Consider the following 25919-nt stretch of genomic DNA (forward strand, 5'->3'; position numbering starts at 1 on the left):
AAGAAAGAAATAGGTAATTAATTATTAATAAATCTAGCAATTATAGGAGATTTTTATTAAGAACTTTCAGTAAGACATGGTCTTCACATTTGACGTGTAAGTTTTCAAACAGTAATTGGATTAAATATACCAGTTCTACCTCAACTGATCAAAATGAACTTTCAAATACTCTCTTTAAACATAATATCCTCAGGAAAAGAGTTTTATCATCTTCCTGACTGGATCAGTTGCCATATATCAGCTTTCTCAGGTATCTGTTAACACCACTAGGTGAATGCACTCCATAATCTCTTTCCCATCCCCATTTGCAACTGACAGTTAACACCTCTGGATGTTGAGAAGGCAACCTTGAGTCAGCCATGGGTTTGGGGAGGGTGAGTGGGGAAAAAAAATGAGCCTAAGTAATAGCAAAGGAAGGAACATTTAATAAATCACACAGATCTAAGTTTTTAGAAGTTAATCCAACTCCAGAGACGTGCTCCTGTCTTTTACAATTTGCTATACAGAAAGAACAAACACATTCTCACCTAATGGAGTTTTCCTACTCTCCAAAAGTAAAGTCTTTTAAGTAGATGACAGGCTAAGTAACATCAAATGCATTTCCCGCTAGGGGAAATGAGACAGGCCAGTAAAGAAACTGAAGTGTCCTCAACAGGGAGCAGTTGAACATGGAGCTAAGCACATGATGTTTCAACACTACCCAATGTGAAGAGGTAACATTCCCTCAAACACTTTAGCAGAATTCTGTTTCTAAAAGAAAAGCAAATTTAGTCCACCAACTGAATTGATTCAACATATCTGATACTCGAAGAGCGGTGAAAACACTTAAGAATTGTATTTTACATTTCACGTGTACAACAGTTTTACATAACCACAAGTCAAGATTCCAGTGAGATTTGTTGATCTGTAAACAGTAAATGATGACATCATACTTTGTTAAAAAGACTGAGGCAAGTCATCTCCCCAAAGCCTGAGCCAAGAAAAGAGCAGATGCAAACGGGTAACGCGATAACTAAGGTGGTAAAAAAGAGAATAGGACAAGCAGCTAAGCTGGGAGTCTCCCTAAAATAGATTGCCTGTTTATGAAATTTTCAGACAACAGCATATCTACATTAGGAAGGTCAACATGTCAAACATCAGGTCAATTTTGTGTGATCTTGTCACAAGGGACCTTGGGTAAAGAAGGCAACAAAAGAGCAGGAGATTTTTTTTTTTTTTGTGCCATTTTTTTTTCCTCAAAAAGAGGGTTATTAGTTGTAAGTGGAATAAGAGATTAATGCTCTACTCATAATTCCTTGCTCTTATTTTTTCCAGTCCTACAGTTCAGTACCCAGCTTTCCAAACCTGTCTCTCTCCCCGGGCATGGGGTAGCCCACGAATCCCACTTTTGAACTCATGCAGCTGGTATGTAAGCAAGTAACTACAGAGCCTTGGAATCAGGATTCATAAGACCACAACCAAGTCCCTTTCCCACTCTGTGATCCCATGTACCCAGCAAAGCCGGTCAGTATAATTTGTGATCAATGACACTGCTGCATCTGGCACAAGGGTTTATTTAGGGGAAAGTAAGATGGAAAATGAGCTAACCGGTATAATCAATCAGCAGATGACAAGCTGCATGTAGGATGCTCCTGAGCCATATGCAACTTGAGCATTGCTATTTGGCCACACCAGAATTGGGGGCAGGGGGAGTGGGGAAGAGGGGGGACCCCACATAAGCGTAAGAGTGCACGAAAGCTTACCAACTCCAAAACCAGAACCCTCTCCTCCTCCAACACTTATGGAACAGATTTTTGTGAATCGGCATTAGGGGAGCTGTATTGTGATGAAATATGTATCAATGAACCTCAGAAGTTCCCTTTAAATTAGGATGAGGCACAAATTCAGTGGTACTGTTGGAAACCACAACTGTGTTTCTTCAGGTTAAGTCTCCCTTTTTGCTTTCTCAAAGAAGAAGGTTTCACATCTTAGTGCAAAACCACCATGGATGAGACTGAAAAACATCACTTTTTGGTAAAAATAGTAAGATATTGCATCTAACTCTTAGGCTACACAATTATGTGCCAGAAAAAATCCTGTTCCACAAGCTTGGTGAACTTGTTAATTTATTCTGGTACTATGCAAATCACTACCTCAGCCTTCAGCAAAAGCAGCTGGATAATTAGGTTAACCCCCCTCCCCCTTCACACTGAAGATCTTTACAAAAATAACATTTTAAGAAGCATACACTAAAGACACTTGATCCACTATCACTGTATTTTGTCCATTTTTAACTTACCCAAAGCTAGCAAGAATGAAAAGTCATCTTAAAGAGGCTGCTTGTACCAGTTAACTGAACAATTTCCTTCTACAGGATGAAATTAAAGTTAATATTTGAATTATAACTGTATTTTTCCATCTGCTAGTACTGGAGATTCAAGACTTACACTGACGTTTCCAGCAATTTTGATTTACACAAGCAAAAATTATTTTACTGTAAGAGCACTGAACAGTTGACAGTACCATGAAGACTCTTTGCTAGCATCGCTGGGGAGGATGCCTAGCTTAACACATTTGGCATCAGATAAGCAGAGACAAATTTCAAAAACATACTTAGCAAAAGCACAAACTCTATTACTAGAGGACTCTCCTCAGCAACCCGTGTGCAGAGCAGTTACCCTATTGCCTCTTTCATCTCATCTGTGCAAGATGTGATGCTTTAACGTCAAACTCGATGGTTTTTAAAGACTTTCACCAATGTCTCAGCAAACCCTTATTTGTAACAGCTATTAGACATTCAAATCTAATTACCTTCGCAAAAAGACTAATCTTGAAATTCATCTCCCAAAATAGAAATTCAGACAAAGTAATTTCAGTTCTAAACTAGGTTAATTTATGTGAGATAAGTTGTACCAGTTTACTAGCTGAACCTTTCACAAGTATTCTCTTCCAAGTTTTAATGGTAAATTGAAAAGTAAAACCAAAGGAGTTAAAATAGCATGGCAACAATTCCCTCATCTCAGTTTCACTTGCATGACTACCCAGTTATGTATCATGCCTCCAAACATCCACAGTCTGCAGCAGATGACGTATCATATTAAAGAGCTTTGCAGAGAGGAGAGGGGAAGAGGGAGGCCAAAGAGGAAACTTGAGGCTCTTCGTACACTATTAAACCTTTCTGCAGCTGTTGAACTGGATCTAGAAATAAGAAAGGAACAAAAGCTGACAACCAGGTTCAAAGCACTAAAAGAAGGGAAAAGGGGTATGACAAAGCAGAAAATAAAACAAGTGTGGGAAACTCCTGGTCTGGCTCTAGGCCAACCTTTTGGTCTGTCCAGCCCTGCTCTAGTCCCTCTCTGCTGTCTCCTCTGCACCCAGCACCCTGCTCTGCCAAAAGACCACATCCAGCCATCCAGCCTGCAGCATGCTCTGTTCCTTACTGCCCCTCCACCTCCAGGCTCTTCAGCCCATCTCCTCCAACCCTGCCTCTGCTTTCCACCCCCTCTCCACAGATTCAAGTCCTACAGACCTGTTCATGTTTCACCATTGTGGTCTGTTTACCACCTACACTCACTTATGGTCCCTACCAAAACAAGGGAGGTTTTCGCCAAGGACTGCAGTATTTCTTAGGTCCCTCTGCTGTTGCCTGCCCTAAAGGAGAGTGAGCTTCAGGAGTTTCCCAGTGAGAGACAGGCAGTCTACAAGAATAAGTACGGTCTTTCCTGGCAGGTTTTTCAGCCATTTAATTAACGTATGCAAGGAGCAGGGGCAGGGCCAGGTGTGTTGGAAATAGCCTCTCCTTCTCCGTTAGTACCGCTTCATACATCATGGCAGAAGAGATGCACCATTGCGTAGTACCTTCACGTTAAGTATTTGCATGTAACCCCTTGATTTCATCATCACTAGGGTACCTTGTACTCCTCAGAGTCTTCTCAAGCAAAGCTGCGTAGCTGTGCTAATGCGTACCTAGCTTAAGTACAGCTCCACAATAACAGTCATTAATTCCAGGTTTCTTTAAATAGAATTTTAGATACAGTAAAAAAGCAAACTCTTCTCACAAAGATGACCCGAGATGCTAAAGTTTTACATGAAACGCTGAGTTCCGGATCTTTTAATAGAAAACTTAAGGCAGGAGACTAAATGGAAACTATCCCTCAAGAGACTGAAATCTGAGGACTGAGGACCTCTCTTTACTTTTTGGTCTGAGAATCCTCACCTCACTTATTAAGCATCCAGTCCTTACTCAGGTCACAGCTCAATTATATCATTCTTTGCTGTCATACCACATCCCAAGAGCATATTACCTCATTTTTGTCTTCAAGATCTGATCTAAGTGTTCACACCTTCCAGGTTAGTGAAACTGAACAAGGGTCTACCCAATATAATTTATTAGCCAGAATAAAATATTAGAAAATCATGAGTTAAAAAAAAAAAAAAATAGGCATCATATACATGCATTATGCTTGACAATCTTCCACTGTTCTGTAAGATTTTCTTCTACTCAAAAACTTCAGCTCCTAAGTTTCCACTTGGAGAAAATGAAACAATTTAAAGGGCATTATTACCTTCCATTAAAGGAAGCATACAACAGCAGCAAAAAATACAAAAGCATAGAAGATGCTTGTTAAAAATTCAATGGATCCAAGTACTAGCCAGGAAACTAAACTCTCTCAATGAAAATACCAACAGCAAGAGATCTGCTTATTTAGACATTATGACAAGACTGGTAAGCAGAACACCTACGTGTCATTAGCTAGCACTTTTATTTCTCAAAATAATAGTCCATTCCAAGCAGCAGTTCAGGAGATGCTTCACAAGCAGCCCAGCTCTCCTAACATAAGCGGATTCTGCCTGTCAGTCACAGCCCAAATTAATATAAATTACCCAAGCACCATGCAGCAGAGGTCTCATCAAAGCAGGCAGTAAAAGAAGCAGAAGCCAGGTATGAAAAGCCTCTGTGGCAGAGTCAGCAAAATCAACACTAGGAGCAGGGAACGGCAGGTGAAGCACAGCAGTCAGAGGAAGATGGCTGGCTGTGCACCACCCAGCTGCAGCAGAGAGCAATGGGACAATTCAGTCCCTGGACCTTGGAAGATCCCTGTTAAAACACTCCTTGCTTGGCTATCAACTTTCAAGGTGATGTTGGCCACATCACTTATGTAAATTTGGTCATATTAGCTAAGCCAGCACAGGCAATGTCTATTTAAGCACACTAATTAGAAAAGAAAGCAAGCTACCAAGGATGATGTATATAACCACGTTTTGAGTTCCTGACAGGAACAGAGTTCTTACAATGTTAGTTTGAGAAAAATACAAGGCATTGTCTATCAAAAAAGACACACCTCTGAAACAGCAGCAGCAGCACTTCATAAGCACAAGGGAGCATGAAGGGCTACCACCTACAAAACATGTCCAAGGGAACCAAAACCTACAAATCCTGCACCCAAGTCCACCGCTAAGTTATCTTAAGTACTATTAAATTGTTTGATGCTTTAACTGAGCTCCTACAGAATTAGCAGTAAGGTTTTTCAAGTAACTTACATAAAAAAATTAAAATGTAAGAAAAATAGAAGTATGGGACATGCCAGCCTCAACCAAAACTAGAGAGGTTTCATCATCATTTTCCTTAAAAATGAAAATTTGAAAATGATAACATTTTAATCTTGGTGGAGCAGAAGCGCTAAGGAAGAAAAGGGGAGAAAAGAACAAAATAAAGTAATTTTAATTACAGCAGAATCACTCTGACAACAAAGGAAAAATAAAGTTACTCAGCAAGGTGCTTCTCTAGCGCTAACTAAATCTAGTGAAATCATTTACACAGATTGTTCTGTAAAGCAGCACCAGAAAAATAACCATTAACACTGCAAAAAGATCAGTAAGAAATCAGGATACTAAGAAAACAACCATCACGAGGCAAGAGGGTAGATGCACACATTCTTAGGAGCATGCATGGCGCAGTTGGCCAAAGGTCCTCAGACTTCAGATCTAGTTCACCAAAATAAACAGAAACATCGGGGAGACAAGTTTCACTGACACACCCAAGTTAACTTGGTCACTGAAGAGAAAAAGAGGTTCAGCAAGATAATTCAGGGGTATCACAGAGAAATCCTGTTTCCGTATTAGCAGCCCTAATGGAGGAGAAACGTTTCCATGCAAGACAGCAGCAACCTAATGCAGAGAAATTATTCCATGTGTCTGCTCGGTAAGATGGCCAGATTTACTTTTGTATTGATAGATACCTCTCTAGGGGCAAGAAAAAGGGAACTACTGTTAGGTGTTTCCACCATGAACCAACTGTCCAGAGTTCTGACAGTATCAGAGAGGGCTGCGTGATGACTTGCCACCTGGGTGTAAAGGTGAAAAGTTCTCACAACATATCTGCAACACAGTCTTGCAAAATATTGGAGATGAACCAGCAGTAATAGTTCATGTAGACACTAGTAAGGTAGGAATCAGGTTTTGGAGTTACAACCTGAGCTGTTTAGAAAGGAAGCTTAAGACCTGCACCTTCATGGTAGCATAATCATTCCTGGTAAAAGATACAGAATTACACCAGGAGATGGAGACAACATGTGCCCTAGAAAACTGTGGAACAAAAAAACATTTCCAGTTAACTGAAACTGATAAGCTTTTGGAAGAATAAGCAACAGCACAGTAAGCAACAGAGCATCTGCAAGTGTAAGGAAGCAAAATTAACACTCGTGGCAGACACTATCACCTAGCTTCATCTCACAAATTAGATGACAGTCTTTTGTTTTAGACATCACTTTTGAATGTCTCCTCCCCTTACATTCACACAAAATATGATTTTCCTCTACAATGCAGTTGTCTTTTCCCTTTCAGCGAGGCTCCCCTTTCTCTCTTGTACCTTTCCCTGCTCCCCCCCCCCCCCCCCCCCAGTCTCCCCCAGGCATGTTTTATCAAAACTAATGCTCCCACAGTACCACCGTCTAGGAAATGATGGAGAAGAGGGACTTGTACTACAGGCAAAAGCCAGAAACACCCATACAGGACAGTTTCCCGTTCCAATCTTGCATCTCAACTTCTCCAGAGCAAATTTCAGCAGAAATACACTAACATAGGACGGATGAAGTAGCACCTGCACATGTTCAGAGCAGAATTCCCTCAGCTAATACTCAACACCAATCTCCCTCTCCAGCACAACACATCAAATGGAAAGGAACTGGGATTTTATGGTTGCTTTCCTTGCTTAGACAGTACACAAGGCACTGGTCAGGATATAGTTACTAACACTAAGTTTAAGCAGAGGGGAAAACTCTAAAGGAGCTAGAAAAGTTGGCTGGTACTCCTAACTGGAGGTTTGCTTACGACAAGCCCTTTGTCAAACCTCTCAGCTGTTAAACTAACTAATTCATATTTGCCATTACCACACCCTTCTGCAAATATTTTGAGGAGTTTTGCAGTATGATTATTTGGGGCAGTCATCCAGTTTACGTAACCCTGTTTATATTGAAGAATAAGCTCTTCCCCTGATCTGCTTGCACATAAATCCCCCTTCCTTTTGACTGTGCCTTAAAGTCACATTCAGTTCGTTTTAAAGAATAACAACATGAGAAAAAGGAGTAACACCTTACATGCTTTTTAGTATTTTTTGGGCTTAATGACCCAAACGAAGGAAAGCTCTAAGTGATAAAACTGGAGCAGAGGAAACTGCAAACCAAATCATATCAAAATTTATGCAGAAATACAGTGCCTTTAATTGGAACCAGTAATAGCTGGGACAAAGCCCAGAAAGCCAATTGCAATCTGGGCTCCATCAAAGGAAGTGTGGCTAGCAGGTCGAGGGAGGTGATTCTCCCCCTCTACTCCACTCTGGTGAGACCCCACCTGGAGTACTGCATCCAGCTCTGGGGCCCCCAACATAAGAAGGATGTGGACCTGTTGGAGCGAGTCCAGAGGAGGGCCACAAAGATGATCAGGGGGCTGGAGCACCAATCCTATGAGGACAGGATGAGAGAGTTGAGGTTGTCCAGCCCGGAGAAGAGAAGGCTCCAGGGAGACCTTACAGCGGCCTTCCAGCACTTAAAGGGGGCCTACAGGAAAGATGGGGAGGGACTCCTTATCAGGGAGTATAGTGATAGGACGAGGGGTAACTTTTAAACTGAAAGAGGGTAGATTTAGATTAAATATAAGGAAAAAATTCTTCACAGTGAGGGTGGTGAAGCACTGGAACAGGTTGCCCAGAGAGGCTGTGGATGCCCCATCGCTGGAAGTGTTCAAGGCCAGGTTGGATGGGGCTTTGAGCAACCTCGTCTAGTGGAAGGTGCCTGTGCCCATGGCAGGGGGGTTGGAACTAGATAGGTCTTTAAGGTCCCTTCCAACCCAAACCATTCTATGATTCTGAAGAAGACAAGGAGAGGAGAAAAAAACCACTTCATTTCAGATATAATTCCTTTATCATACAATTCCTGTGCATCTGTAGGTACTTCACTTTTACCAGACATACCAGCTAGCAGAACATTTCTCTGCTTACAAAATCCCTGATGGCAAAATCTCCTTGTACTATATGGCTCACGAGCAATACTACCACTAATAATACTCATAGTGCTTTAAAATTTCAAACTGCCTTTATAAAGCCCTCACTTATAAAGATGTCAATGCAGTAGAAAATACCAGCTCTTGGGAACATACAAACGAGTAAAGGACACCGACTGAACAGCATTTCTGTTTTAGGCCTCAAAGAGCTCCTTAAAGGTCTATGAAAGAACAAGCTGAAATCACTTGTCATTACTTTAAAAAAATCCAAAGAACCATGTGTTTTAATAAAAAAAAATATGATCAGCTCGTTTCCTTTAAGACTATTTCACCTTAATTATTCTCCAACTTAAATATAAGACAGCATTAGTAAAAGAAGTGAAAGATGTTGCTGTATGCTTTAAGTTGTCTCCGATGAATGAGCCAGCTATGAAAAGTTGGCTTAACTGATACCACTGAATGACCATTGGATTTCGTGATACACAGAGGCAAAGTTTTGCTGTATTAAAAAGAAGCTATGTGCTCAGGTTACTTGATATTTATAAAATGCAACATTTAGCATTGCTTTTAACTCAACAAAATAACCTATGATTTCCTGCCATACAGGGGTTTGGGTTTTTGTTAATGACAGACCATTCAGGGATTTTTGATCTCATTAGTTACACTATGACTCTATGAAAAAGTACACTGGAGACATGCAAGTCTCTAAATTTAATCCACCACAGAAAAACTCCAAGACAGCAAGCCGATGTTAGCTCTCAAGAAAAGAGATGAGATGCTTCATGTGGTAACAGCTTTTTTTTTTTGACAGTAATACAAGGAGCTTGACCTAAACACCTTGGGTTTAGCAGGTCATACTTTATGCCAGTGTCCTGGTTTCAGCTGGGACAGAGGTAATTTTCTTCCTAGTAGCTGGTACAGCGCTGTATTTTGGATTTAGTATGAGAATAATGTTGATAACACACTGAATGCTTAGTTGTTGCTAAGTAGCACTTATCCTAAGTTAAGCATTTTTCAGTTTCCCATGCTCTGCCAGCAAGCAGGTGCACAAGAAGCTGGCAGGGAGCATGGCCACGACAGTTGACCTGAACTTGCCAAAGGGATATTCCATACCATAGGACGTCATGCTCAGTATATAACCAGGGCGAGTTGGCTGGGAGGGGCGGATCACTGCTTGGGAACTAACTGGGCATTGGTCAGTGGGTGGTGAGCAATTGTGTTGTGCACCGCTTGTCTTTTTGGGGTTTTATCTCTCTCCTTTTGTTATCTTCCTTTTCATTACAATTATTATTATTTTATTTCAATTATTAAACTGTTCTTATCTCAATGCATGAGTTTTACTTCCCTTCCCCCTCCTGATTCTCCTCCCCATCCCACAGCTGGGGGAGGAAGGAGTGAGGAAGCGGTTGTGTGGTGCCTAGTTGCCGGCTGAGGTTAAACCACGACAGCCGGATTTGACTTGGGTGAACTTTCTCAAAACTACCATTAATCTGGACTAGTACTTACAGTTGACAAACACACCATGTCCTGTAAATAACAGCTCTCAGAGGACAATGACAAATGTGTGGTTTTTCAGGTTTATAAAGCAGAAGCATGTCTGGTTTAGTATTTTCAATCTCTACATTTTTGTTTTCTTTATATGTGTTATATTGTCACTAATAGATAAGCAGCAGTGGCAGTTGCACTATGGTTAATGTACCACTCATATTTTCTTTCACAATAAAGCCATAAAAGCAACAATCTTAAAAATTTATTTGCCCAAGATGAAGATAGACATTTGGAACTTTTATGTGAAAGCTGATGGCTGAAGAGACATTTCACATCTGAAGAGGCAGCAGGAGTGAAACGGTAAGTTTTAATTGGCACTGATTGTTTCTTCTTGTACCAAATTTGTTTCTAATATCTACCAAATCAGACTCGACATAAGAAAGCTAACAGGAACAGACTATTATGTGCTGTGGCTAATTACAGTCATGTAGCTGATGCAGAACAACTCCATATTATTGGACGATTCAGTGCAGAGCCACTACTGACTGCAGAAGTACAGCCTCAAGCTGAAGCAATTACCTTCAAGTCCATAGAGGCCTCTTCCGTCATCTCAGGATTAGATGCAAATCAACCCATGTATTTTTCATGTTTGATTTTATCTCATTTCTTCTGCTTTGGCTTGGAAGTGTTCTTGAATCTTTAAGATCACCAGAATGTTTAAGAGGTCCCTGAGCTTATGAATGAGCACAGTGGTTAATCTACAAATCCAGTACCAGTATAGAAGGTGTGCCTCAATGGAATACAGGTGCTCAAGGCACTGGTCTGATTCCACTGGCATTTGACAACTAATCTACACAATAACAGCTGGCCTCAAATGCTAGCATTGAGTTTTCTCAACTGAAAGCATATTTAGACCAGGAAAACCTGACTCCTGAAACATTCAAGAGATAGGAAGAAAACAAGCAAAACACAGGTAAATAAAAAATAAATATATATAGCGCTATATAGCTGTTATTATATATCTAAATTATATCTATATTATATATTTTTATATATAAAACAGTGTATCTGGTTTTTTATATATATATAATATATATATAAAATATATATATAAAAATATATAAATATATATATATAAAAAAAATAAAACAGCTACACTGGCCAAGCTTTTAAAACTACAGAAAATACTCGTTTTTTTAAAGAAACAACTGGTAGGTGAGCAGAAAGTTACCACATCCACAGAAGATGGTTCCAGGGTAATTCCTATTTAACAAAAGGGAACACAGACTATCTTCAAGTGACTGACTAGTTGCTGTCAGAACCTCCGAGGTTCGTATTTCATCTTCCCCTTTGGTTAAAATAGCTTTGAAATGGTTTCAAGTGTCTGGAGTATCAGCAAAATTCAGGTAGTGGCATGGCAACCACTAAAAAGAAATCTACAGTTACCAACATATCACTTGAGTGCAGAGAAGAAATTTTATTTATTTCACATTCAACAATCAGCTCATGACATTCCACTTCGTGACATGAATTTTTTAATGCTCCGATGACAAATGTAACTTCACAGGTAGAAGTTACCTGCTCTCCCAAGCATAGCACTGAGATTGCTTATAATGAGGCTTTTGGAGTTGTCATCATCCCTGGTATTGTTTCTCATTCTGAGATATATACCCCACATCTGCAAATATAAAGTGATTCTAGAAAGAAACAGTTCCTTTAGCCATCAAAAGTTTCCTGAAATTGAACAGAAAAATGACAATGAACATTGGCTACAAGGAAAAAAAGGGAGAAGAGAGTACAGTGTTTGTTCCCTATCAGGACAGTACACTCCAGGATGCAAGTTACCAAATTTTACTCTAAACACTGCTCATTTTATCATGTTATTTCTGAATCTTTTTACACTCAAGCTCTATCCACATTCAAAATGGATTTTTGCCATGTGTCTGATGTTATCCATCACTCAGAAGCTCCACCTAGCAGCATGCCAGGTTGCCTACAGACATAATTTATTATTTCCACAGAGTTTTATCTGAAATTTGGGTGCAGAGGTTAACTGAGGAAACTGATTACTGAATGATTACTGTTAAGGCTTGCTATTACTCAACACTTGTTTTTACTTTTGCACAGTGCATTTGGTTGGATTAGTGAAAGATAACGCATTTTAATTAGTATTTCCCCGTAACTATATAGTTTTATGGTTCCTAAGTGAAATCTAACATGTCCACTAACTCTTCATAACTGCAGGTTGAGAATTTTAGAATGCAAAAGAGAGCCTACAGGAACATGACTCCTGAATACTAACATGTTCTACTTAATTTTATGTTAATTGAAAATAAGCTTTGCAGCCAATTCTTTTTCTATTCACCAAGCCCTCTACGGGGTTATTTAACTCTGTAAAATGATTTGGTTCCTCACAGATTCAGCTACACAGTGCAGCAGAAACTTAATCCAATCCACTTTACATAGCACTGAAAGAGCAGGAGTTGTCATATGATTAGTCTTTACATGGCAGCTGATGAGGTACAACATGAAAAGTTAAACTTCCAGAATTCAAATCTTATGAGTATGCTTTAAGATACAAAGATCATACAACTTGCTTATTCATAAATATTTATTAAAAGAACAACTACCCACGTAAATCTGAACACTATGATTACAGGTATCTGTTCCCAATTTCTAACAAGACAGAAGAATCACTTACCCCAAAATCACAGAAAACCCTGCCCACATTCAAGTCTAAGTTGGAGAACCTACAGCAGATTCACAGAACAGTCACCTTCTCCCCTCAATTTAAGCCATCTCTTTCCACAATTGCTTCCAAACCTGTGCTACCACTTTTTCCTTCTTTACAAGTACCACAACAACATGCAGTCCTATCTTGAGTTCACTAATAATTTCATAAACTTACAGTAATCAAAACCTTTCATTTCAAACAATTTTCCCATTACTCCTTTTTCTACTTTCCTGCCTCTCACCAGGAATTCTATTTCTTACTCAGTACTTTCACTGCCCACCCTACATTTTTTAAAAGCCTTACAGATCAGCAGAATTGCACTATCAGCTAAAGTTTCATAACAAAACAAGTAGAGCTAGGTATTGATGCACTAGGAGGAAGACATCAGGTTTTGTGAAATTCAAGTAAGTACTGAAGAACATGAACTGGTCAGCAGTCTTTACCTCGTAGACCAAGAAAGAAAAGATGACAATGACTTGGGAAAGAAATGATGACCAAATCAGCTTTAGAAACACACAATTTATTGGTCTTGGGGATGGTCAAGTCACAGACTAAGAACTCTTCAAATCTAAAATGCTGGCATCCATCAATCTGCAAAAACTTGATGGATAATGGGAAACCTAACGAATCCTATCAGGAATGCCACTGAACAAAGGACGTTACAAAAAATCCCGCGATTAAATTGTTAATGATAAAAAATTACTGCAGGCTCAAAGCCACTGGGATTTCACACATTAATCTGAGCCATGCTGAAGCTGTGCCAATTAACAAAATTCCAAGCTAGAACTGGGTTAATGGAACATATGTCAGGAAACTGAAATAATTAGTTAGCTTAGGGTTTTAAGCAAACTTTGTCTTTTTGCCAGAGTACCATTCTTTGTGCTCAGAGGCAGACAGCCCACTCACTCTCTTTTTAGCTTATTAAAGCTAGATTCCTGTCATCTTAATGCTAAGATAGGCAGAAGTGGTAGACAAATCAGGTAATCTGGTATTACTTAGAAAATGTGGTATCAAATGTGGTAGGACAAACCATAGGATCAGCTAATATTTGACCACTCCTTAAAATTAGGGAAAACCTAGCTGAACAAGGAGAAATTCTAAAGCAGCTGGAAATCTAAAGGTACCTAGGATTCTTAGTTGAGCCTAACACCAGATCACAGACAAACTAGGAGATCACTGAATTGCATTGCCATCTCCTTAGGACATGCTTTCTTACAATTATTGTCCGGGATGTTAAAATGTTAACCTAGATTATATGAAGTCACTTCTCCTGAATGAAACTGTCCTGAACACCTCAAGTCTGAAAGAGAAGCTTCAGTGAAACCAATTCTGAAAAAGTGCCATTAATGTATTTTTCCGACTCTTTTTTTTTTTTTTTCCTTCCAAAGCTATCTAACAAGTCAATTCTGTAGTTTCATACACCGCTTCAGCTGAGTGAGTTCCTGAATGAGCAGGTTACCTAAAAGGATATTAGAAAACACCCTTTGAAATTATACAGATATCACAGCAGGCTTCTAGGGCAGACAACTGAATTTAATCAGTTTAACACCCCTGGAAACCCTGCACAGGAGTCAGTGTTGCTTCTAAGACCCCAAGAGATAGAGTATGACACAGGGCCAGCAGTATTCACACAGAAAAGGGGAACAATGGTGCTTTGCACTGCATCCTAGCTTTAAAACTTACTTTAAAAAGTATGGAAGACAAAGTGCTATACTTTCCGAAGCTACACTTGAATAAACAGCCTTTTGGTTTAATGGTTGAGAGGGGAAAAAAAAAACCAAAAACCAAACCCCACTATCAATAGAAAGGAGAGAAGGCAGAGTAAATCAATGGTTATGAGAGATTAAAACAAGAGACAGAAATCCAAAGACATGACTTTCTAGTAGACAGAGTTCATTGACAGAACATTTCTTGTGAGGAGAAACTGTGGCAGGTGAAGCTAGAGCTTGCTGCTGACTGCAATATTTATCAAAAAAATCCAAACTGCTTCTATTCAAGGAACGAGCCATTTTACAGAGATGAGTTAGGTCCTGTGTGTCTACAGAGTATTATAAATTTGCTAAGAGAAAAGCTACAGTTTTCTTAAAAAACAAACCAAAAAAACCACAACAACAAACCTGTGCTAAGAAACCCCATAATGAGACACCAGATCACATTCTAACTGTTCAATGCCAAATACACACCGTAAAACTTTTTCTAAAACCACAACTTGGCAGTCAGCAGAACTCATGAGAAAAAAACCTTTTGTCTACCCTGGTATGAAGAGCCACAGGGGTCACTGCATCAAGATTTCAAAAGCAAAAGAGAGTATCATCTAGCTGAACAATTTGCACAAAACTGGCTGGAGATGCCCATTCCTCCTTCAAATCAGCAACTTCTGTAAAGATCAGAATCAAAACAGGACCAAAATCACAGCATTAATCCCTCTGTTCTCTGATCTGAAAGAGTAATACTAACATTGTAAAATAATATCTGTTATTCTTTTTCTCTGATCTATCTACAGTGTCTCATTATCAGTTCCACTCATCTCGGTTATCTTCGCATTTTCCCTTATCTCAACCGGAATCTCTCAAGCTATAGAAGAATTGGCCTACAGTTATTACACAAGACCAAAGTTCAATTGCAGCACAACAGCTTTAACCCTGAGTGATTTAAGTGTCCTAATACAAAAATAAATAAATAGAGTTGGGCATTTAGGTTTTGGCCATTGAAGATGAAGTCTGATAATAAGCAGCTTAAGAAGTAATAGTTTATAATAAAAAGTCAGTATTTTGAAGGGGGGGGGGGGCAGCAGAGGGCATGTGCAAAAAAGCACACTAAAGAATGAGAGTGACGACTAGTGAGTGTTTTTGTTTAATGAAACTGGCCAACTTGCTTTCAGGAATAACTTCACTCATTTTTAGAGTTATCTTAAAGTCTTGGATGCAGTTCTCAAACTAAAGTTTGCTGACAAAAATGTTACCATTTAACATTTCACATAAAATGTTAAAAAAAACACTTAAGACTTTTCTCTTGTTCGGCACTTCTCTGTAATAGCCATTTTCCACTACTGGTTAGCTGCCATGTCAATCAAATGCTATTAATTCATCTATTCTACCTAGTGAGCACTTTTCCATTACACATTTTCACAGATTTAGCACAAAAGGTGTAATTTATATGCAGTCTCTTACCTTGAATTAGCGGTATGTACCGTGCTAACAGCTTTGCTCTTTTCTTTTCATATCCTTTCTGAGTGATGTCTCCTAAAGAAAGGAAGAAATAAATTCATATTGTTTTGAACAGTTTTTAAATAAGCCTTCTGATTTTCATGATGCTTATGATTAAACTCGCTAACTTTGAATCAGTCACATTAGCAACAAAGACCCGGGCACGTCAGAGAAATTCATGGCCATATACATACCACCCATGCAGCGCTATCTGTGCACATATGAAAATGAGTGTCTTGGAGGTATATGACAGAGGAATAGTGTTTTTGTCTGCAGCACCTGTGTTGAACGTGGTTCTGGAGATGTTTGCCATAATGCAGAACGCAGCACAAAAGATTTGCAGCATAGAAGAAGCTAATGAAGCTGACAATCCTGTCTCCACACCCTTCTGGGGCATCAGAAATGCTCAACATACCAGGGCTTCAAAGAACATCCTCTAGAACAACTTTGTACTGCCTTTCAAACTCTAGAACATGTTGTCCACCCTGCACTGTGCAGCACATCAGTCTCCGCTTTCAAATTCTAGGAGGTGATAATCTAGCACTAGTTTTATTCACAGTTGTCATCTGATATGCTGTTTTAAACCTATATTGCAGACTCCACTGGTAAAATGTGACATGTGTTTTCATGCAGACTAGAATAAAAGGAAAACTTCTATAGAAATCCAAAATAAGTTTTTGAGACATTTCAGAATCTGTACTTCCATGATTCTACCACCAGAACAAGGTGGCTTCATGCAAAACCAGCAGCAAGCTTAATATAAGAATAAAAAAAACCCAAACCCCACCAAAATTTTACGAGCTTTGTCCATTTTCTAGATCTCAGCATAGACATGAAAACAGTGATCTTGAGTAACTTAAAACCACTCCCATCTCCCAAAATTCACACTTGCTTAAAGATGGTGAGATACTATGCAGTTTCACTACGAAAGTGGGCTTTTATCCCTCCATAACTGGCAAATGCATCACAACAGCATGAAATATAACCAAGATTAAAGATATTTTTAATATCTGATTAAATTTTTGAAAACATACTCAAGTAGAAGGTGGATTTTAGAAATGTAGGCAGATAATTATCTTGACTTTAATTAGGGCACAGAAGTAAAATTTTACATTTAGATCTTTGCTTCAAGCACATTCTTCCAGCAACATATTGGTGAAAGAGCATATCAAAGCAAACTAGGGAGAAGAAAAAAAAAAAAAGGCATGAATTACATATATATGGATTAAGTAAAACAGCCTTCCTCTGGCCATTTGCTTTCTGCCAAACCTGAAACTTAATATCTGGAAACTGTAAGGGAAGTGTAAAAACAGAAAAAACCCCAGTTTTGTGAGTCTTAGCACGCTTGGTGCTTGCATGGGTTTAGGTCTTGCATTTGACAGAGCTCCAAGAATACTACCCCGTGCTATTTCTAAGGCCTCTCTGACCTCAGTCATCAGGTGTGCAGTAAGAGCTGACAACATGTCCCAGACCTGGGACTTTGCTGGGTATTTGTCTTTATCCTTACCAGTTTTCTGCAGACAACCAGCAGAATCAAGAGTTATGACGGCAATCCGGACAAAGACAGAGCATGATTTACGTGGGATTCATTCCCTTTGGGAATGAGGCTATAAAATTATATATAAGATTATATGTTACTAATAACAGTCATTTTTAATTCAACCAGATGAGTGGCATGGCCTGGGTATGCAAGAACCCCTTTTCCTCACAGTCAGATTTTACACAGAAAAGTTCTTACTCTGTATTTTAAAATGTTTCTCGGGTATTTGCCTTAATACATAAGGGTTGATTTTGGTTTTTTATTCAGCATTGTCCGTAGCAGTATGTGCTTTAAACACATTTCCTCAAACATCCACCTCCCTCTTCCATCAGTGGATACTGCTAACAGAAACAAAGTCACTTCATTCTACCATCCCCCTCCTGCAATTAAGTGAATATGCATCATTTAAAGTTACTGAGAGTATGCCAAAACAAGCAATGAGAGCTTGAAGACACTGTTCAAAATAGGTAAGGAAAAAAAATGCAAATCCTGGAGTGCTTCAATCACTGCAGGTAGTTTGAAATACCTGCAAACAGAATTTGTCAGTTTTTACTCAAACCTGTGTAAATATTTCATATGAAGTTTGGACACAAGACAGAAATGCTTTGGTTACCATTTTTCTTGAGCAGAAAATTTTTTTGCAGAAGAAATATGTATGTATAACATAATATGTATGTTACATAATTATATCAAAACAAGAATGAAATCAAAACAAAATAAAAACAACAAATGCCCAAGCAGATTTGTGTGCCTGGGAATAGCTGATCAAAATGACAAATTACACTCTTTAAGTAAGTCATTTCAACAAAGAAAGAAAAAGGATACCAAAAAAGACGCATCATTTTCAGAAGAAAACCAATGACACCCCCCCAACAAAAACAGTCAAGAAGCACTAGCAGAAAGAGCACTTTATCTTAAAATGTAAGTAAGTTGGAAGACTAAAGCAATCTCAGCAAGTTCTTTAAGTGACAAATGCTGTACGTAACACAAATTTGCCATACCGGAACTTCAGTGAGGACAGTAATTTTCACGGCTCCATAGATGATTCAAGTAATCCTTAAATCAAACCTCTGCGCAGACCAGCCACCTTGCCAGGTATCACCCAACTGAAGAGGTATGCCATGGAAGCAGCAGATCAAAAGACAGGGTGGAAAAGAGAGTCTCATTTAAACCAGAGTATCTCAAACTTTGGCATCTTGTTGCATTTCGAAATTCTTTGATTTTGCTGGAATGCTAACTTGAAGAATTTTTCTTGAACCGGGTTAAGAAAAGTCTAAAGTCAGAAGCATCTCTGTCGACTTTTGCAACCCCACTGGCAAGTCAGACTTTGCTGATTAACAAAGCTTTTCTTTGTTCCTTTCTCAAAAGCTTGGGGGTGGATTCCTCCTGACAATTGCTCCCCACCCCCTCACCCTCAGAGCCTCAGTGGGATTAACCCATCATTTGGGGTTCTTTGTGATCCCTCACCTCTTCCAAACAGAGCCGCTTAGCCACATCTGGTATGTCGGGGCCACAGCTGCTGTCATTTAGCCTCACTTTCTCCCTAGTTATTAGATTACACAAAAGCAATATGAGGTTCCTCAGTCTCAGCAAACCAGCTGGGAAGCCTGGATAAAGCTAGACACTGGGTCGAGCCATTAGTTCTCTTCCTGGAATATCTGACATATCATAAAATATGTCAGAAGCTCCAAGAAAATTAATCTAGAGAGAGATGAAAGCATTGGCATTTCTTAAAATGATCTATAAAAATTATTTTCTTAATTAGTGCACAAAAAATCTGTCATGCAGTTACCCCAAATCTACCCAGGCATGTTTTTATTTCACAATGTTAGCACTATAGCTAACAGAATCTAAATGCCAAATTAACTAAATAAAAATTACCTGCATTTTATTGGGTTTTCATTAATTATTTTTCATTGGCTATCCACTTGCTGGGTTCAAAAATTTCAATGAGCTTATTTTCAACTCTGAAAAGTAGGTGGTGAACACTAAGTAAGTGCTTCAAAGCTCTTCAGAAAACACAAGAATAGGAAACAAGCACATGCTTTACTGCCTAGGTACAGCTGCCATGCCTCATTGCATTGCAAAATCCTCACACTGCAAAATCCTGACTTTGTAATCTCAAGTATTTTATGGTAGCTCTACGGATTGGATAACAATGCTTAGAAAAAGCTTTTTTTTAACTAGAAATTGGGCATATGTGAGCTAGGAGGTTCATAAATAAATACAGTGTGACTAACAGAACGTTATTTTCTTGATCACCCAAGAACACCCACAAGTGCAGCAGCCTCTCCTCTTCAGCGCATGAACATACAGGGCAGAGGCCATCCAGTGCTGTTCCAGCTCCTTTGTAGATTTGTATCCCTGCACTGAGTCATCTTGAAGGCTACTGATGGAGAAGGGAAGACGAGCTAGATGCAGACAAACACCGAACAGCTCATGGAAAGGTGAGCTTGCTATGAAGTGAGCAACTTCTCCAGTCCTTAATCAGTAGTTTGCACTTAAATTTTCACTGGGAGCAGCTGTAAGAACCACGCACCACACCGTGCTGGCAACAGGTCTCAAGAGTCCAGCATGTAAACACTCTCCGCAAGATGACTCTTGTGTAGCATACAGCTGAGGATGGCTCTGTGAGAGCCTAGTACTTGCTGAAGATAGGGAATGGCTCCAGGTCACCAATTTGCAGAGGTCAAGAACAGAGACATTTCTAAATGAGATAACTGTGTATTAAACGTTGATGAAAAGAATAAGATCTAATATATCTGCAAGATGAAACCTTTAAGGATTCCACTGTTTGGCCACAGTCACAGTCTCAGGTATATCAACTATTAATGAATCACTGCAGAAACTTTTGCCAGTTCCTTCAGTATAAAGAGAAAGTCAAGGGTGTGAACACTGGCTTCTGCCTGAAGAGGTGGTTCTTGAATGGTTTGAAAAGGCAGACAAGTTGCCAGTCTAAAACATAACTCAGAAGTCACCTGTGGAAAAATTTAAAGTAAATCTCCAGTGTTTCTGGGGACAGGTTGTCACTGTATTTGAAGGGTTGGTGGAGATGGAAGAATCAATTCAGCAGTCATAATTTCTAATTCTACCTCTTAGACTTGCTTGGTAAATATTTTTGTTAAGTGAAACAACTCACCAAACTTTATTTTGTATTGTCCTAAAAGTATTGTAAAAGGAACACTGCATTGCTACATGATCTTGACTTACTTCAAAGTCAGAAACAACAAAAAATTACGCTGACATCTGTGATTTTTGTCCACTGCAAAAGCAAAAATAATAAAGGCATTTCTAAGAACTATGATGAGAGACAACAATAAGGAAAGCCAGTAACACTAGGTGCAACAGCTGGAGAATCAAAAGTTGGTGCCGAGGAAAACTGAACCATGCAGCCAGCAGAAGAAATGGCTCAGTTTCTCATGTTATCTGTCCTCCAGAGTAAATCACATGCCAACCAGTCTCAAGGAAATTGCTGATAATGGAAGCACATAGGAAGAGAGACCTCACCGATACAAAGGCTGATGACAGCAGAACTGTCAATGGATTGTTCCTCTCCCATGCTAAGAGGGCAAAGCTCTGGAACAACAGCTATTTGAGCGTGAAGACCACAGAGATCACAAGCTTCTGAGTCATATCATGCATGTGCATTGCAAGCTTAAACATTCTTGATACAGCCTCAGAGAGTGCCAATGAGAAATCATACCCAACATCAACAGGGAGAAAGTTCCTTAAGGATGCTTACTACTCAAAGGCTTGAAACCAATACAGGCAAGTAATACCTAGTAATTGGTGCATCTAACCTGTAATAAGGATGACAAAACCATCTAAACAACAATCCGTATTACAAAATCTCAAGGATGCTGTTCTCTCAAATATAGCTCTGAGAACTGCAATAAGCAGAAACTGAAAAAAAAAAAAAATCCACACTCCTAGGAACACATTTATCTTTTCAGCAAGATGCATTTACAGTAGATCAGCAGGCTTCAGAAAGACCTTGCTAATAGTAATCAACATGTAAAAGACTGAAAACGGAGAAAGCATCACAGTAGGATAAAAGCTGTTCATCAAGGGGGAGATGCACAGCAGTAGCCACATCTAATTCCTGAAATGAATGCCGAGTCATTATGGTAAGTCAGATTTATATTCTCAGTCTTATATGATATACCTCAAGCAATACCACACATCTCGTTACCCAGCTTTCAAACTCCAAGGTATGTCATTTGTTACAGCACCCTGGTAGTCAATACCGGTTGCTGATACCCTGAAAAAGAACAGGGTGTGGAGCTGAAATACATCAGGATGATTGTATTTATGCCTAAACTTGTAGTCACAAACCGGGCCTTGAGGAAGAGGAAGAGCAGGTCTCCTGTCTGCTGAACTCCCTCAGCAGGCACCTTCGTGCTGTGGCATTCAAAAGCCAGCAAACAGGCAAGGTCAGTACCTTACCAAACAGCCGTTCTCCTGTTAACACCTGATACCAAAACAAAGACCAAGTCATGAGAAAGCCTGCCAAGGTAGCTGCTTAATTGAAATTAAAGTCTCAATATCACATATTATGAGGGTGTTTCCAAAATCCAGCATTTTCTTTCGAAGAAGGTGAAACCCACACAATTGCAACCCCCAATAAAGGGGTTGATGGACAAGCCCTCATGTAGCCAAGCCCACTGCACCAGTAGCAGTGAAGAAGAAATGTTCTGTTAAACCTTCACTCTGGGATTGCTAAACTTGTGGATGAGAGGGCTAACCCCAGAGTTAGAAGATTATGATCTCATGTGCATGAGTACTTGCCACACTGGTGAGGAGTGCCACACTATCCAGCAAAGGAAGGAAAGCAAGAGACATTGGGAGGTCACAGGTCTCATTGGGATTAAAGGGCAGAGCTGACAAAGTTGACTGAGGTCTTACCGGCTTGAGAGAAAAACAAGAACAAAAACCCAAAACAAAAACAACCACCAACACCAAAACTTTATTGTCCACATAAAGTTTTGTGAACTTTTCCAGAAGATCATCATACAGCTTACACTCACTGTTTAAATACGCTTAAAGGCTTGACCTAGCTAACATTTGGAAAGACATGTTCCCTTCCAAGGCTGCAGACATGCCTCATATGAGCATGGCATCTGACAGTTGCAAGCAGTTCAAGGTTGAAACATGACCTTGAGGAAAATCCCTGAAGATGAACCAAAGATCAAAAAGCAAATCCTTAAAGAGAAACTGCAGAAATATTGGAAAGGAAGGTGGAAGGTTAAGAAAAACTTGCAGAAATTAAATACTCTTAAGAAAACTGGAAGTGGTTTAGGGATATATTTTCTCCATATACACAGCCATGAGCTTCAAGCTGGGCTACATGCAGGTGTGTCATCAACAGATTCTGCCAAGTGACAGTTCACAATCATTCTAACTCACAAGTTTTTACCACCACTTAAACCTAAAAAAACTGGAACAACTCTCCCAAACCTACTACTAGTAGCCATTACAAGCTTTGGTTACCTGCTACACGTTCTTCTCCCAGATACCACACTTTTTTGTATAAATCAGGCAAAAGCCAAACTGATCAACAGGTGATAAAGGAATTAGAAGATGAAAATAATTACTTGCAATTAAAGAAAGGGTTTTGGCCCTCCAAACTATGCAGAAGCCAACACTTGCTGCCATTCCTGAGATATGGTCTCTGGTAGGTCTGTGCTGTTTAAATCTGATAATCAAAGGGGGGGGGGGGGGGCAGTAGGGGGAAGTCTTCCAGAACCATCACTTACCTCTATCTGGAAATCGCTGCACTTATAAAACAAACTGGTTCCAAACTGGATCCACATCAACACAGCTCTTCTGTAAACCATGGTTTGGGGGGTTTTTTTCTCCTTTTTCTGCCAGCTGAGGAACCACCATTTTTTCCTGGGCAAAACAGAAGTTTACCACTGGATTCTTTCCCTAGTAGCTGAATTATTAATAGTGCGCTGATAAACCAGCAGGACATCTCACTACTGTCTGTAAATAAGTAGTCAGTTAAGTAGTCTCAGTTCTACACTTTTAGCTACTCATATTTTTCCCAATTCAATCTTAACCTTTGATTCTTTTCCAAAAATTGTGTTACAAGCTGTATTTCCATCATTACTGAACTTTATACTGGAATAAATGACAGTATACAGATTAGTTATACCACTAAACTCAGTGGTTTCGTTTGTTTTTTTTTTTTTGGTTAAGAGTGGCAAGTACAGCTGTTTCCAATTGCTTGCTCTTCTACAAAACTCATACTTTGCAATTGCAGCTATAAAGAAGCACTTTTAAGTTGTCATGTAACCTGAAGTCCATTCTGGCATGCAATTTCTAGTGAAAAGTCCCATTTTTTTTTCTCCTCTATACAACATACTTTCATTCCAAGACTCATTCTATAGCACAGTATTTCAGCCACAGCTAAGCTTATGTTCATGTTCTTTGAAAAGCATAGAAAACTGTAGCTGCATGAGAAGCAGGTGAAGCTTTATCTTTAATATCCAGAAAAGAACACTTCCTTACACCTGTAAGTTTGCAAAGTCTTCAAACAGAAGTACTTTATCCTGAATCATTGCTATTTTCTGAAGTAAGGGCTATTGATTGATGCCTTAATTTAGTCTGCATAGTGAAGTGTGAATACATCTTGATTATAATCTTTCATATTATACAAATCTGTTTAAAATGGAAATAATTGACATCCGATCATTCCATACGGTGATACGTTTGACTAACCTGTAAGAAATTCTATTTTGAAGATCCTATTTTAAACATACTGAGAGCATCAAGATGCCTTTTAAGCAGTATTAGAAGTTTAGCACAACTTCACTGAACATGTATGTTATTGGTAATTCCTAATCTGCAGCAGGACTTTCATCCCTTTGACAGAATTTAAGTTATCAAAGTACAAAACTTGTCTGCAGACAGAAGTAGGAACATGGAGATACACAGCTACTTAAATGTACACAGTTTCATTAAATCTTTGCATACACAATGAAATCACTGAAACATCAAGTTCTAGAAACTAGACAAATATTGACTAGCTAATTGCATGTATCTTAATGACAGAAAGGGAAGTAATTTTACCAATATGTTAGTAGCAGAAGACTAAGTTTGCTACTTTGTGCACAATTACACAATGGGACTATCTATTTTACAATATCATTAATTGCCTAGTGTGCTTTATCTTGGCCTAAGTTTAGTCAGATCAAGCCATTAGGAGTTTTGCTATTGGCAAAGCAATGCTAAATGTTAGAATTAGAAAATTCTATTCTGACACATTTATATATCACCTTTTCACCTCAAAGTTTCAAAGGAGTTGCTAGACAGAGGCGCCACTTACATTTTACAAACTAAAAAAAAGCCAAGGTGAATGAAGTATGCAGTACAGCAAGGATGAGGTAAGTCTATGCATTCCAGGTTATTCTGTTCTGCACAAATCCACATCTGTAAACTGTGCATGTACATTGAAAGACAAGAGAGCTGGTCCTCTTTAAATATTGAGCTGCCTGGCTTTAAGCCGTTATTTGCTTCATCTGCCAGCAGTCAGCATTTGACAAGGTAAAAGAAGGTTAAATAATTGGATCACAAAAGCAACCTGGCAAGTTTCCAGGCTCAGTTAGCCCAATTAATGAATTGTTCTTATACCGCTTTGGTAAATCCTTAAGCTCACTCCACAGGGAGATAGGAAAAGCTCAAACTCTACCACTTCCGTTCTATCCCATTAGGGCTCTCTGTAGAATAAACAGATTGACAGATGCCAGCTATACATACATCTGTAGGTGTACCAGTCTGACCCTGGCTCCTGCTCTTATAATTATTTAAAAACTAGTCCTGTTTTACATAAGTTGAGATGTTTCCTTTCAGTGAAACATACTCTTATCTACTATTGCACCAGAAGGACAAATGAAGAACCATCTTCATTAAGTTCATGTTAAATCATGTTTTTTATTTCCACAGCAGATACAAGCTTCAAAATATAACACCCCCTGCAGCTTCATGACATCAGGCATTTTTAAGTATGAGAATTGTTTTTGAAACTACTCATTTGATATGTTCTGTAAAGTTGATTAGAATCTTCTCCCAGAGGTTATGAACAAAATTTATCAAACCAGATACAGCTTTCATATCTCTTTATTATGTAAATCATGAATATTGCCATCCCCTTTAACAAGCTGGGGAAAGCTATATCCGGGGGGGGCGGAATCATCTGGTACATAGGGAATGTACCGTCTGCTTCCCACAAAAGCCAACAAAAGAAGTTGAAAAAAAAACAGACTAGGAGTGGTTGGGCCAATCAACGAACAGTATCTTTTAAAATTTGAGTTAAAAAAATATTTTGACACAGTTGAAAATTATTTTGGTAAAATACAGAAATGAAAAGCTTTTGAAAGGATGTTGTATGCATGCAATGTGTCCCCCTTTTAAACACTATTAAGAAAATGGTATTTCAAAATAACCAAAACCTCAGTGTACTGCAGAGATGAAA

General features: G+C 39.1%; 1 protein-coding gene across 8 annotated transcripts in view; it reads right to left on the reverse strand.

Annotated features, from left to right (window-relative positions):
* The window catches only part of DIP2A (disco interacting protein 2 homolog A), a 131866-nt gene that overhangs the window by 76289 nt on the left and 29658 nt on the right, over nt 1-25919 (reverse strand). For all 8 annotated transcript variants that reach the window (XR_008236140.1, XM_052793696.1, XM_052793695.1 and 5 more), the window contains exon 2: nt 15868-15939. Coding sequence is in view for 7 of the 8 variants with exons in the window: in XM_052793696.1 (XP_052649656.1) it covers nt 15868-15939 (72 nt within the window). In the remaining variant the exon portion in view is untranslated. The remainder of the gene's footprint in view (nt 1-15867; nt 15940-25919) is intronic.

The sequence above is a fragment of the Harpia harpyja genome, chromosome 7 (genome assembly GCF_026419915.1).
Source record: "Harpia harpyja isolate bHarHar1 chromosome 7, bHarHar1 primary haplotype, whole genome shotgun sequence".
Classification (NCBI taxonomy): Eukaryota; Metazoa; Chordata; class Aves; order Accipitriformes; family Accipitridae; genus Harpia; species Harpia harpyja.